The sequence below is a fragment of the Anoplophora glabripennis genome, unplaced genomic scaffold (assembly GCF_000390285.2).
Source record: "Anoplophora glabripennis isolate ALB-LARVAE unplaced genomic scaffold, Agla_2.0 scaffold5, whole genome shotgun sequence".
Lineage (NCBI taxonomy): Eukaryota > Metazoa > Arthropoda > Insecta > Coleoptera > Cerambycidae > Anoplophora > Anoplophora glabripennis.
Window position 1 is genome coordinate 2417982 of NW_019416525.1, and position 12733 is coordinate 2430714.

At 29.9% G+C, this 12733-nt stretch overlaps 1 protein-coding gene across 1 annotated transcript; it reads left to right on the plus strand.

Moving 5' to 3' along the window:
- Positions 1 to 604: 604 nt before the first annotated feature.
- On the plus strand, positions 605 to 11617 carry LOC108906810 (cytokine receptor). The gene is made up of 11 exons (XM_018710193.1): positions 605 to 901; positions 3573 to 3694; positions 3749 to 3900; positions 4049 to 4184; positions 4689 to 4824; positions 5271 to 5324; positions 6269 to 7065; positions 7123 to 7277; positions 7418 to 8535; positions 8584 to 8936; positions 9458 to 11617. The coding sequence occupies exons 2-11, from the start codon at positions 3595 to 3597 to the stop codon at positions 10009 to 10011; spliced, it is 3555 nt and encodes a 1184-aa protein (XP_018565709.1). The 5' UTR covers positions 605 to 901; positions 3573 to 3594; the 3' UTR covers positions 10012 to 11617.
- Positions 11618 to 12733: the final 1116 nt, after the last annotated feature.

The following is a 12733-nucleotide window of genomic DNA, read 5'->3' on the forward strand; positions in this document are numbered from 1 at the left end:
TATTTATTTCTTAAAAAAATACCTAATATGTTTTTTAATTTTTGAGGGATTTTTCTTAATGATAGTAGGCCGTAGAAAAGATAACATGTCAAAAAATATAAAGTCAAAAAGTAGGGCTTTTTGAATACTACCACATAAAAAAAAGAATTTTGGAAACCGGCCAACGCCATCCTTAGTACGGAGGTGTTCCGACTTTAAGTGAAACACACTGTATATGTGTAACCCTTTTTCAGATTACAAGTTGGGCAATCCCTATTTTAATTGTTTATTCCGCAAACTTATTTTAAAATTTTTTATTTGAAGTTGTCTACGTGAAAATGTTTCATTATCAAAACATGACCACTTTAATTTTCACTAGCCACCACTTTAATTACATAGAAGTTATCTCAGTTTTAGTTAATCTTTTTAAATTATTTATTCTTAGCTTCAATTAGAAGTAAAAATGAAGTAATAAACTTTATAATGACTAAATAAGAATAAAGATAAAAGAATTGTTTGAATAATAAGTTTGAAAATACGATTGCGTAGGAGTTGTTTGCTAGGTCGTCGTCAGATGGCGCTTTTGTAAATATTGGCAACATTGTTTTGGGGGAAACCATGGAAGCGTGACTGTCCGTAGATAGCTTAAAGTTGTGTAAGTGGCGCTGTTCGTAGAATCCCAAGCAGCTTATGTTGTGAAAAATAATTACAAACAACGGTGTTTCTCTCAAGAAAACTCTGTGTTAAAAAGTGATGATTATGTGTGAATTATACGGTAATCCATCCTTTAATAACGGTGCGAATCTTCTAATAAAATGAGACACTTTTATATCTGATTGCAACCCAAGTTGGTTGTCTACGTATAGGTATCGTCAATTCCAAGTATTGGGTGTTTTAAGAATGGTGCATCATTGAACAACAAGTATGTTATTTTTGTATATTTATACTATTTATGACCTACGGTGACGTTCAGCGTTATATTTAATTGGAAAATATTAATTAGAGTAATATATAAAGAGCCATAGGATTTGTTTATTTGTATGTGGCATATATTTCATTTATTATGTTTTCATTCTGGGTATTTAATTACGAGATTTGCGTCAAATGGGTTTTTCAAAATGATTTGAAATAATCATATTGTTTTTTTTTTTCAATAATTTTGTTTCACATTGTGATTAACAATTATTAGACTAATTAGTTTGACTTTGCTATTTACTATTAGATATTGCAAATAAGTACATGCTGTCAAATTTTAGTGAAATCGATCTTAATTTTGTTTTATATTAATGAGTGAAGATACAAATTCCAATCTTAAATTGTTTCCGAAAATTATATACAATGTACTTTCATTACATGGAACTTGAAATTTATTATTTTTTATCAAATACGTATTCAAATTAGTTAGTGAGAACTGATTATTATTTTATGTTTGCCTCCTTTTTTATTTAGCTAGTAAAATTCATAGACTGTAGTTAATTCGGTATGTATCTATTGTAGGTATAATACTTGACATAAAAATGTGCTTCTTTATTCTACCTAGATAGGCAGTTGAAATGAAAATATTTTTAGTTTATTTATTTTTTTTTTACTTCTGATGTGGGGCCCTCTATAGCAAACTTTGTACACACACACACACACAAATAAAGATATTTGAAATGTATAGGCAAAGATCTGGTAAATTAGTAGTAAATTTACGCTATGGCTGTTGTTTTTAACTTTTATGTTTAATCGGATATTAAAATTGAGTTATTGATATGAAAATTATTACATTATTTATTTAATCTGCAAAAACACTATTAAAGTGGTAGGTATAGTAGGACAAAATTATTATAAAAATACCTGGATACACCTAAATGTCGCAGTTTTATGAAAATAGTTTTCTATATGGTATATTTAAAAATTAATTTAAAACCATTTAGTAATTTAAAGATGAATCCATCTTCTCATTTGCTGTGTTATTGAATGGAATGGTGGTAATTCACAATAATTGTGGTCAATGATTGAGTGGTTTCGTTTAAAATTTAACGTGAAACTTAAACAGTAGACTATAAAGAATACTTATAATTACAAATTATAAATTAATATACGATCGGTAAAGGTTAACTGCTCATCAATTATAATATATTGCCAAGGTTTTTTCATTCAGAAAATGGTCTGCAGATGGAGCTTTCAATATTGTTAATTTGTTATTAATTTTGAAGAACTTGCTGATTTTTAATGGCATTTTGTTAATGATTGACCAACATCTAATTTTTTAAGTTCTTTTGGAGGAATTTTTAATGAATAAATTAATTTTCCAAAATAGTTTATGTATTCAGCTTCAGGTAGTTGCATTTTTCCAAAAATTTACATAATTTTATTAGTATATAAATTGAAAGTATGACGATATGTATCTTGTGGACCATCTGACAACAAAATAGTGTGAATGAATATACTGAATTTTTTTTACTTTTAAAATTTTAAATCTAAACTAAGAAAATATTTCAACCAGAAACAAGAAACTTGTATTTTGTTTGATAATTATTTATAAAATACAATTTGTAACAAATTTTACCCAAAATATTTTTTGTTCATTTAGCGGTATATTTTAAACTTGAAATTGTTCAACATTTTTATATCAATTTCACCCAAAATTCGAAGAAAATATAAGTAAATCTTTTATGATTTCTAGGAATTGTTTTATAAATTGTGAAATTTATTTATATGAATATGATACTACTATATGTTGTAACCGAGGTTGTAATGTTCTGATATTTGTTCTTCTAAAAACAGTTAAGTCGATTTGCTTATGTATTTTCAAATAGTTTCCTGCATTTTAAGATATGTGTATATTTAACAAATTATCAATGGGCTTTCAAACACTTCAAAAGCATAATGAAATGTTTCCAACAAACATTCAGAAGACATTTTCATTGATAATTGATCAAATATGTTATACGTTAAACTTATGTGTCATGTAAAATGATAAAATAGGAAGTTAGTGTTTAATAAGTAGTTTTTAGCTCTTGAGGGTGGAAATTTTTTTTATAAATATTTACTTACACAAATAGAACTGGAAAGAAGTATTTCAAATACTTTAATCCCACATTACTGTTAGTATTAACTTGAATTATACATGTTTCATACATTATGCAACTAGGTAGAACCAACAAACCTGTAAATTTGAAAACATTTTCTGCAGAGGCTATTTGAATTTAAAATGATGGTATTGTTCAAGAATACTAAGTATATACTATAGACCTGTTTTAGAAGTTTGGTGGATTTTTATTAAATATCATTACCTGTTATATTATTAAATTTGATATATTATGGCGTCCAATAACAGTATTCGGATAAAATGTATTATAACATTTTTTTTGGTAAATATTGAAATGATGTTTTTGGAAAACCGAATTATTTTCTAATAAATAAACTGACGTCTTCACTTACGTTGTTTATGTTACGTCTTAATTTTTGTCACTATAAAATGTGGACAACTCTGAAAAATAAGTATATCATCTTATTTGTGTGTGTAAGTGTTATCAGTTAAGGTCAAAGTTAATAAAAAATAAAATCATACATTAATTCACACTTTAGGGATATTATCATTACAGGAGATTTCTTCATTAAATAAACATGGCATTTAGCAAAGAGTACATTAGGTCTATTATTGTACTTATAACATTTGTGTCAACTGCAGGACAAAAATGTATGAGCAGCTTACTTACAGATGGATGTAAGTAATTTTTATAATTTGATTTTTACAGAAATATTAATATTTGATTTTTAGATACTATGCCACAGGGAGATATAACACTTCGTTATGGAGAAGCTTTAAATATTACTTGTAATTTGTGCAAAGAGGCCGTTGATAAGTATGGTTTAAATGCGAGTTCTCGACTATATTTCACTAGAGACAATAAGTCTATTCCACCTGAAATGGTAAGCTTATTTTATGTCTGCTATTTTAATGTTGTAGTTTACGTTTTTAATAATTGTAAATTATGTTATAATTGCACTTAATTACTCATTCGTAAAAATGTGTATCTTATTTTAATTTTAAAGGTTAATTAAGTGGTACATTTTCCAGGTCAAAATCATAAATTCTACTAGTATTAACTTATACATTGCAGAACATCCAAAAACAAAAGAAGCTAACTATTATTGTTACTTTAATGCAACTGAAGGCAGTCAAATGATATGTATGAACGTTGTTTATGTTGGTGGTGAGTAAAAATTTTTGTTGTATTCAAAATAATGATGTATAGTAGCAACTCACATATTTCAGTTTCATTTAAAAACTATCAAACTTGCAACAACTTAAAGTGAAACCCATATAATTTTTTTATCACAATTAATGAACTCTGTTGTTTAATCGGTCATCCGAATTTGGTCATTAGACACAATTGATTTGATGATTTGATTATTTGGATTCAGAGCCGCAGCTAGGGACTGGTCGCGCGGGCGGCTACCAGGGGCGAATAGCTGAAGGGGAAGCACTCGCCTTTAAAGTTATTATACTGTTTCTCTTCCTTCAAAATAAATGAGAACTAATTTTATATCTTATGCTTAAATGCATAATTTAAATTACACTTTAAAGTTATTGTATTGTTTTTGTTCCTACAAAATAAATTTTGGGGAGCGCAAAATTCTAATCTTGCCCTGGGCGCTTACGGCCTTAGGTACGAGACTATGGATTTACAATAAATAAACATGTGTTTTTTTTTTAGTTGCTCCTCAAAACGTTACAGACTTTTCGTGTATTAGTAGAAATTGTGATAATTTAACATGCACTTGGACCTCTCCTGAAAATTATGTCAAAACTGATTATAATTTGACTTACAATGTAAAATCAAGATCATCAAGGTGAGTAATAATAAAACACAAATACATTACCTTACATATAAAACTTGACAAAACATAAACAGTCCCCTGATTGTCGTGGCAGTTATGTCTTGTTCTTATAGAACAAAACGGTTATTCACATCTTCCACTAGAATTGGCGTCATTATAAATAACTTCATCAAATAATACATCAAAATGGTGCCAACCTCTATGAATACATATATTATGATAATTTTTTGTGCCTATAAATAAAATAATTAGAAATGAATCTAAAGTAAAATGCTGCAAAAAAAAAACTTAACAAAATGTGGACTTGTAAAGGAAGTAAAAATCTAAATGTTTGCGTTGTTTAAGAGAATTGGCAAGGATTAATTTATTGTGATAAATATTTGAAATATATCGGCTTCTAGACTTAGCAACATTTATCGTCACAATATCTCTAGACCAAATCATATACAATTTTACAGGAAAAACAAGACAAAACCAAATTGTGATCCTATACCTGAAGACATTGACTTTTGGTAAGTTTTATTTATGTGGGTTGTGAAAGTAAACCGTAAGTGTTTTCGTTTTGTCTTTAGTTAGCAGTGGATTAGGACATTTGGATTTGGATTTTTTTTATTTGAGACTAAAACTGAAGGCCAAGTAATGGAAATTGCAATCTTGTCTTGCAAATTACTGATCTTTCAATACAAAATATTTTCAATTTTAATGGATAACGTAGTTTTCGTAACACATCCTATTAACCTCATTAATTAACTATTGAAATTTTAAATCGTAACTATTATTTAAGTATGCATCCGGTAAATTTAGAGTTACACCCTTATTAAAGATTTTTTGCTAATTATTAAACCATACCGAATAAAATTTACAGCACTAAAGCACTAATTGCTATATTTAACAAAGAATGTAACCCTTTTATGATTTCTGTTTTTTATAATAAAATCTTCAAGATATTTGCCAAAATGCAAGAAAACTGAAATCTTTATTGAAAAATTTGCTTCTACATTTTTTTCATTCGTCCTTTTATTGACATTTTTCAGGCAACTTAATAAATTTACACGTCAGACATTTGCCAAGTACAATTTTTTATTGTATTGTATGATACAATGTTATTTTAGTTATGATAGTGTCCAAATCACATACTATGGCCCTCTTGGATTTAATGCATTAATGTTTAGACTTCATCTATTCAGCTTCAGGTGATGGCGCTATGGCATCTGTGTGTTATAAATGTTACACATTATATTACTGTATATGTATTTATTGAATATATATTTGATCTTCTATGAATACCATTTAAAGAGGAGGAATTCATATTTTGTGGGAAGCTGTTGTCTATTCAAATTAAACATTTCTTCATTTGTTTTGTATTTTGAACTTTTTAATAGATGATTTATGTGCAAAAGTTGCTTTTTATTAATTTGTTTACTGCAGTATTTATAATATACTTTTTTGTTTTAAGGTTTTTGTATAATTGTCCGAGAATATCAACTGAAAATCGTAAAAACGTCTGTTTTTGGAATTTATCAACATCACCACAATATAGATCAGTACATGATTGCTATTATTTTGCAATTGGTATGAGTAACGACTTTGGTGTGAATATGAATTATATTACTTTCGATCACTTCAAGCATGTTCTTCCCAATCCCCCAGAAAATTTAACAGCTGTGGCTACTTCACCTCATTCCATAGAACTTTCATGGACAATTCCTAACTCTATGATTACATTTTCACCAGGACTTCATCATAGGATATTATACCAATGGGAATATGAAAAACACTGGCACTTAGGAGGCATTATAAGAGGCGTCAAGAATAGAACTTTGTCTTTTGAATTAAAAAACCTGAAATATGCTCATATTTTATATGATATTAGAGTCAGTATGAGATCTTCAGTGGCAGATCAGAACGATGAATCTATGTGGTCAGAAAATGCAACGAGAACCATTAGAACAAAAAGTAAAGTGCCTGACTGTCCTCCTAAAACTAATTTGGGTAGTTTTCAAATCGTTATTAATGATAACAGTCGTAATGTTTATATTTACTGGCAGCAACTCAAGGCAGAACAATATAATGGTCAAAATTTGTCTTATATAGCAAAAATCTTAAACCGTCCGTCAATAAATAATGTTGAATCTGTCAAAGCTTATGCCATGTTAGAGAATTTAACTTTTTCTGAATATGTTGTTAATATTTGGTCCGTAAACGAGATGGGGTATTCTTCAGAAAAGTCTACGGTGATTATCCCGGCCAAACGTGAGTACCCTCTTTTGAATATTTATGAATGCCATAACCGTATATAAAATATTGTAGCATTGGATAAACCATCCAATTTTATAAAAGAGCATATCGGAGATTCATATGAACTCAGCTGGCAATCGCCAAAGGATCCAGAATCAGCAGCAATGGTGACTAATTATACAATATTTTGGTGCCGTAACGAAAGGGATAGACCATACCAGTGTGCGGTAAGACTATTTTTCTTAGGAAAATTGTAATTTATTAGAGGTAGTGACTGTCGTAAGCAAATATGATTCTAAATTTTGTGTTTTTTTTTAGTGGTTCTTCTTAACTGTCTTAACTAAAGTTTTTTTTTTTTAATTTTTAGGGAGATCTGAGTTGGGATGTAGTATCCAAGGATACAAGGAGATATACTAGAAGTTTGCCAGTAACAGGCATTTACCAGTTTGCCATATCTGCGAACTCTTGGAACAGTAGTAGTGGAATGTTTTGGGCCGAATGTACTATTATTCCAAACAAGAGTAAAGGAAAAATTGAAAATGTTTGGATAAAAGACGTCCATTCTACTTTTATAGAAATAGGATGGAGCTTAGATTGTTCAAACCGTATAAACACCATTCAAGGGTTCGCAATACATTATTGTCCGATACAAAAACCAACACAAACAAGTTGCAAAAATGGCACAGAGAAAAACATTACTATAAAAGGTGATGTAAATCTACAATCTGGTAAAGTTACTGGACTCACACCACATACAAGTTATAGACTTACAGTTAGTTACATCCTTAATAACTTCACTTATAGTCTACCTAGTCAGCCCCTTCTTAATACCACTAATGAGGCAGCACCCGCTACCCCACCTCTTCAAGTGGAAGTTATTGATGTTACTAATTCTTCAATATCGCTTAAGTGGCAACCACCATCAAAAATTAATGGTTACTTAAAAAATTATTATGTGTATTATAATGAGAAAGTGAAAAATACTACTACAAACGAGATAACGCTGATGAACTTGATGAGTTTTACAAACTATACAATATCCATTGAGGCCTGTACAGTAAAGTGCTCTAACCGTTCGAATCCGCAAAGCGTTATGACGCAGATGTGGTTACCTGGTAATATGAAACAACCGGCCATAAAATTCCAAAATGATTCTTACATAACTGTTAGTTGGGAGAGACCAAAGCTTGCGGGAGGCGAAATTGATTATTATCAAGTGAAAATTAGGGAACGACTTGACATGGAAGATACTCCACATATAAATGTAACAACAACAAACTACACCTTAGAAGGTTGTGGTTCGGGCAAGTACAAACATCTCTACATTTCAGTTCGTGCAGTAAATATAATTAATGGGGAGCATAAAGAAGGACCGTGGAGTGATGACTTGGAGTCTTCATGTGCTCCATACAACTCTGTAAAATATCTGTTAATTTGTTCATTCGTAATCTTCCTTGGCATAGGAATGTTGTGCGTTTTCAAAAGGTAATGTTTAGACATAAGGAGATAACAAATTATAACATTAAATTTTAGGTTATACTTGTATTTTAACGAAGTGAGGAAATTTGTTCCAAAACTGCCTCCAGGATTTGAGATTGAAAATTGGAATTCTGAAAAACAAAATGATATTGAAATTGAACCAAATCCTCCTGCTGATGCACAACTTTTACTTCATAAAATTAGCGAAACGCGCTTAAGTGGTGATTCCAGTGGATGTAGTTCTGGTCATGAAAGCATCACTTCATCTATAGAATCTACAGCACACATTTCTCCAACAGATTCAGGTACAGAACAGCCTAGGTCGCCTTCATTAAATGAAGAAAATAGAAAAAATTCTCTTCGTCTGAGGAATGTGTCTGCCGCGCCTCGTCCACCGATTAATATAGGTAAACTTTAAAACTGTTTGAAATCTATTTACGATAAGTTTGCGATACTGTCACATTTATTAATTGAGCACAGCGGATAGAATAACCTTAAACTCTCGTCAAACTAGGAAATTTTATTGTTTTAAGTTTACTACACTTGGCAGCGTTGCACTGAATTAAAATTGAATTTATTTGTTTGGCCGTTGACAGACATTTTGAAGTTTTTGTTACTTTTGATAGCAGCTCCGTGAGATTTTTGTGCATTGGAATCTACTGAAAGCTTATAAAAAATGTTACGCAATTTTAAGTAAAAATTAATATTTTGACTGTTTCCTAAATGATTTAAATGAACTTCATAATCCATAGTTCTAACTTACATTTTTAGTAAACCTGATTCACTATCAAAAATTTATTAATTAAATATCCTGAAAAAAATTATAACCTGGCAGCACTGTACCATTTCGTTTCGCACTGTGACATCATTGCAGACGTATCGTAAATGGAGTATTGTTATATTTTCTTTTATAAATTTTATATTGTAGGTTATGTTACTGCAGATACGCTCCCTTCGGCAACCTTGGTTCCAAAACTGTCGACACCCGCAGGAAATTACTGTGTTTTGGGCGTTGATCCTTCCAACCCGACAAAACCTGATCCTCCATATGTACCGATAACTGATTTAAATACAAAATTACCGTTCTCGAGTGACCAGCCACCACCATATGTAATGACAGGAGATTTGGTTAAGGCATCAAATCCTGGTTATGTTCCTCATCCTGCAACGGAACCCGCAGACAGAAATATGGGTTATGTTGTAGCAGGGCTAACTAAAGATTTGTTAGCATCTGATTTACTTCAGTGTGACACCCCAAAACCTGCTATTAATGAAGAAAAGCCTCTCTATATAAGGGCCGGCGAATCTATTCCTACTTTGAAACCCCAGTTTTCTTGGCAGCAGCCGCCACCTCAGTTAGCTTTGCCTAAATCGGGTTATGTTAGTGTTGGTGATGCACCTCCCCCTAAATCTTTAACAGAAACCACAAAGGGTTATGTTCCTCATAGACAGTTTGAAGGTAAATCTTTAAAGGAGGATTGAGGTATCCACATTTCGTTGTGGTTTAGTTTTGATTATATCGGACTTATTTAAATGAGATGGACAAATATTTGTTTTATTTTTTAAGCATTTTATTTTATTTGATTAATTAATCATTTAGTAACGTAAATGTTAGTTGTCATAAGTAACCGATTTCACAAAATTGCTCAATTAGGAAAACAGTACACTTATTTTAAGGTAGGTTCTTCCCATTAGGATATTTATAATAATGATTGAAGTAATTGATATTGTGCGAATATACTATACAACCATTATAACAGATTCAAAACTTTCAGAAAGATGTCTGTTTTCTTAGTTGACTTCGTTTTAGATGTGTGTTTTCTTGTGAATCATTTTTTTTTTTACAAAATTATGTGCTTCGGTTTATGTTGTTTTGTATGTGTTATATTATTGTGTATATATTTTTTTATTCTTCCTAATATTTGTAAATATAATTTTTTAATGATTTTATTGAATATGAAGGCATAATTAACGTGTGTTGTCTAAATGTTTGTGCCTTAAATTATTTGACTGAGATTTAATGAAAAGTAAATGTGGTTTTGCTATTTATAACACACAGTAAACTTGCCAGAATAAATAATTAGATGCTTTAATAATTTGCTATTTAGTGATATTTAAAATCAAGCACTTTATTTTTCATTGCTACTGTTGTGAACAGCTAAATATTAAATAATAGTATCATTATATAAATGTTATATTGGCAGCCAGCCTACTGTAAGTTATTAGTGCCTTTGTTCTATAAAAAATTGTAATTATGTGTACTCATTTTTATTAAATTCCAATTTTGTTAAATCACTTGTGCTTATGAAGAAGCGCACGGACGGTGCTGCACATACTTGCATCGTTCTTGTTAATTTATACACTTTATTGGCATAAATTTATTAATTGTGTATACTCAAAGAAAAACTTCCCTTTCCTTTAAAACATCAAAACCAGATCTTTATAAGATGGTATGAAATGCTGGGAAATGAATTTCTACTATGTTTTATTAAGTTCCTAATTTGTATTAATCATGTTTACTTGATAAAGTTAAAATAAAGAATAAATGTTTTTATATGGTGTCTGTGATACACATTTGTTATTTTAAAGGTCTGGTTAATAAATGCTCGCACTGTATTGCATAAAAAACTTTTTCGTGAAGTATTTAGGTGTATAGGACTGAAGATGATAGAAAGGTAAAAATAAAATATACTACCGACTTTTGTTTAGTACTCTACATACATTTTTTATAAGTATTTTTGCATGTTTGTCAAATTTTAAATACTTGAGTTTTTGACTTAAGTGTATGTATATATGTCCAAATGTCTGTGTTGGTGTGCATATGCGTCTGAATGAATGAAATTAATTTTAAAAATTCGTATTTTTCAATTTTTGCTCTCTATCTCTTATGTACGTAATATTTTAGATAATGAGCAACAGCAATTAGTCCAAACCACTTAATATCAGAAATGTTGTTTGTAATTATCTTGAAAAAAATTGTAATTAGTATTTTAAAACGAATGTTCTTAGCGCACAATTACAAGTAAAATTGTCCGTCATTTCCTATGTACGTGACTATTGTAAATAATAATTTCTATAGTTTGGTTTACCTAAGCTTTTTTTTCTAATTTTCTATCAATTTATCAAACATAGTCATGGGCGTAGCTAGAGGGGGGCAGGGGTGTGCACGGCCCCACCAGAGCCCGGTGCCCATCCCAGAAAAAAAGATGCAGTAATATCATCTTTCTTATATCGGTAAGTTGCTGATTGAACGACCCTCTTTTTTTTTAAAATCAAGAAATTTTATATATTTTTTTAGAGGCCTGAGAGATTGCACGGTTCTGGGACCATTCCCGGCAAAAAATCCTAGCTAGGCTCATGAATATAATAAACATGTTCAAATTATTTAGCTAAAAAATTTGTGTAATGTTTTTTTTCAACTTTTATGGCATTAAGATTTTATTTTATGATTTTTTCCAAGCATAATTCTATTGATTGAATAACAAAAATTTGGGATTTGGTAACATGTCTTATTCTGATATTACGCTACTAAAATCATATTTTATATTAATTCTCCGACTACTGGCATAGAGTAGATAACGGGTATAAAAGAAAAAATGAACTTTCATGCAAATTATAGTTTTGAAAAAACGTAATTTTCAAAACAATAGGATAGATTTAATTGCTAATAATTTTCAGTAGTTTGGTAGGCGGCAAATAGAGGTTTTTCATATTTTATTGTTTGTATAATCTCGTTAATCTTTAAGAAATTATTTATATTTAAAATGACTAGATAAAAAATATATGTTAAGACATCTTGAATACAGCTTTAATTTCTTGCCTGATCAACCAACTCAAATTAATATTCAATAATATTAATAATCAATAAAGAAAATTCTCAAGTTTTGGTAAGCTTATCAATCCCAAAACATTTTAAAAAAGTTTTGTTTTGCAAGTTTTAAAAATAAATTGAGACGTAAACTATACCTAGAAATCAAAATAGTTTGTAATAGGAAATTAGATGGGGGAGGGGGGATCGGAGTTATTAACAAAAAAAGAACATATTACCTTACTTCCCGCATGTATACCGTGTTGTCTATCAATTATCTATGCTTAGTTTGGCAGTCGATCTCTATATTTAATAATGATTAAAAAAAAATAGTCCCTATCTAGAGTACTGGGTGCATATACATACATATAAGTTAGCATAGCTGTAGACTGTTTG

Coding starts and splice junctions, on each gene's coding strand:
- LOC108906810 (XM_018710193.1), top strand. CDS start 3,595: ATGGCATTTAGCAAAGAGTACATTAGGTCTATTATTGTACTTATAACA. Junction 4,825..5,270: donor GTAAAATCAAGATCATCAAG/GTGAGTAATAAT, acceptor ACAATTTTACAG/GAAAAACAAGACAAAACCAA. Junction 7,278..7,417: donor ATAGACCATACCAGTGTGCG/GTAAGACTATTT, acceptor TTTAATTTTTAG/GGAGATCTGAGTTGGGATGT.